General features: G+C 35.2%; 1 protein-coding gene across 1 annotated transcript in view; it reads right to left on the reverse strand.

Moving 5' to 3' along the window:
• LOC106473824 (targeting protein for Xklp2 homolog) overlaps positions 1 to 1,963 on the reverse strand; it is a 14,494-nt gene extending 12,531 nt beyond the window's left edge. Inside the window, exon 1 of the mRNA XM_022402210.1 lies at positions 1,738 to 1,963. Within this exon, the coding sequence (XP_022257918.1) occupies positions 1,738 to 1,951 (214 nt within the window). The 5' untranslated portion in view covers positions 1,952 to 1,963. The remainder of the gene's footprint in view (positions 1 to 1,737) is intronic.
• Between the last annotated feature and the right edge of the window lie 717 nt (positions 1,964 to 2,680).

Raw genomic sequence — 2,680 nt, forward strand, 5'->3', positions numbered from 1 at the left:
CCACTCTCAATAATGTAGGTCTAGCTGTACAACACAATAATGTAGGTCTAGCTGTACGACACAATTCCCCACTCTCAATAATGTAGGTCTAGCTGTACAACACAATAATGTAGGTCTAGCTGTACGACACAATTCCCCACTCTCAATAATGTAGGTCTAGCTGCTAAGCTCATTTGTTCTTAAGTTTTAGCCATTTTTTCAAAATCTCAGTTTGCTATCATTTTAAAAAAAGTGGTCGGTCTTTAGTGTAACAAAGAGCTATTGTCATTAAATGTTAACCAATAGGTACTTGAGGGACACAACCTTTGAACCTAACTTATAGAGCTCACACACATAAAGAAGTAATGGCAGTACCCTTGGTGTCAGTAAAATGGGACACATGGAGTCAAGTAGCTGAGGGTAGAAGGCCTATGTTAAATATGAATTTTCAGTAATATTTTAAACAGACTGTTACAGACGTATAACTTTATATTTCAACCGTCACACGTATACTTTCTCAAGTCAATAATACTGTCAGGAAAATTGTAAATCAATACGTATTGTAGCGTCTTGGATGGTTAAGCTTGTAAACTCTTCCATGTTTGATATATCAAGCTAACAGCATGGTTCCCACACTTTGGCTAGGATTGAAATCCTCGACCATTTGATTTCTGTGTTGATTTAAAACAAAATAAAACACTGTAGGTCAGGTCATAATTTACTTAAATGCCACCTTGCAAAGTTTTAACATGATCGGTCATGCTGTTTTCAGAACATACACAAGAAAGTCTGTTAATCCATTGGATATTAACAGTCGCGATTATTACATTTCAACTTTTAATACATTTAAAGAACCGTTAAACAACGGAATATTCTTCACCAAGTACACTTCTCATATATTAATACTTTGCTATAGATATCTTTTTATGAGCATATCATGAGGTTTTTGTGAGTTATATTCAAAATTTAAACTACTTTCTTATCATAAATATAGCTGATAATGCAAGTGTTAGTAGTATACATGTCTTAAGTTCTTAATTTCATGAGGCAATATTTTAAAAAATCCCAAATTTCCCCTGGTGTGGGAATTGTGACATTTTCTCTCCAGACCTCAACTATTCCCAAGTTTATTTACCACGCCTCCAAGAAGTACGAATTTTAACATAAATAATGTTGTCACCACTCATGCAAAGCATAATTTTCATAACCTTTAACACACCCTGGGTATCACGTGTTCCTTCTACAACTCTGACTCGTGGACTATTTTATTAACGCGCTAAAAATTTGTTCATGGTCCTCGTGCTCCATCCAGACGGGAACCTAACTATTGTGTTACGTAATCTATTAAGGCTGCCGACATACCACATGACAATTAATGGTCAAAAGAAAGGTTGATAAAGACAAAACAATATTTATACATAAAATAAGCATAATTCACGTGCTAATTGCATGTGTAAGATTCCTTTGGCTCTAATGATAATTCACGTCCTAAAAGCATCACTGAATCATGCCAACTTTTCTCGGGCAGAAATGCAAAACAAAATTTGCGTTAACCAAACCACCCTTAATTGAATATACACAAGTGACTTTCAGAATTACCTCATTACTATATATTGTCACACCTTTGTCCTTGAGGTGACCTTACTTTTACAGTTTCGATCTGATACATGAAAACTAAACATACATGGTTTCCACGAGTCACGGAAATTGTGAGAAGTAAGTCATTAATCTGATTAACAAACTCACTGTAATACATACCACTTTCTACATTCTCATCGCTGAGTTTATCCTCTCTTCCACTGCTCGTACTTGGTCCTGATTCATCGGTCACCATCTCTACTGAATGGCCATGATCGTTGGTTGTGTTAGGAGGAGAACTTTCTGGAGTTAGGAATTCTTGTTTCTCTTGTTCACATACTAGTGCATCACCAGGTGATTCTGGTTGTTCCAGTTTTCCGTTACTGTCTAACATGTCTACTAGTGAGAAACAGTTATGAAATCCGGCTAACATTTACATGGAACTCCTTATACTAACCTTAAGTTTACATGGATTGTTTAGCCACAATTTATGTAAACAGAACTATTCTTTCTTCATTGAACCTACATTAAACAATATCTATTTCAACTTATTTGTAGCAACATTTCACCTGATATAAGGACTTTCCAATTGTTAAATGTTTAACATTATTTCAATTGTTAAATGTTTAACATTATTTATTATAATAAACTAATAATTAGAGCTGGACAATTCAATCAATTAATCAATATTATGATTATACAAATGTTACAAAAATAATCAACTAACTGAAACCAGGGTTTCTAATTATTATACCAACTATCTAAGTAATAAAAAATTACTATTATGTTTGTTTGTTGTTAAACACAAAACTACACAATTGACTAATTTTGAATTGCTAGCTGGAGGGAAGGCAAATATCTGGCAGCATCCACCACCAACAGAAATATTTGGCAGGATCCACCATCAACACAAATATCTGACAGCATCCACCATCAACAGAAATACCTGGCAGTATCCACCACCAACAGAAATATCTGGCAGGATCCACCACCAACAGAAATATCTGGCAGCATCCACCACCAACAGAAATATCTGGCAGGATCCACCACCAACAGAAATATCTGGCAGGATCCACCACCAACAGAAATATCTGGCAGGATCCACCACCAACAGAAATATCTG

Source organism: Limulus polyphemus, unplaced genomic scaffold, assembly GCF_000517525.1.
Source record: "Limulus polyphemus unplaced genomic scaffold, Limulus_polyphemus-2.1.2 Scaffold6535, whole genome shotgun sequence".
In the NCBI taxonomy this organism is placed as follows: Eukaryota; Metazoa; Arthropoda; class Merostomata; order Xiphosura; family Limulidae; genus Limulus; species Limulus polyphemus.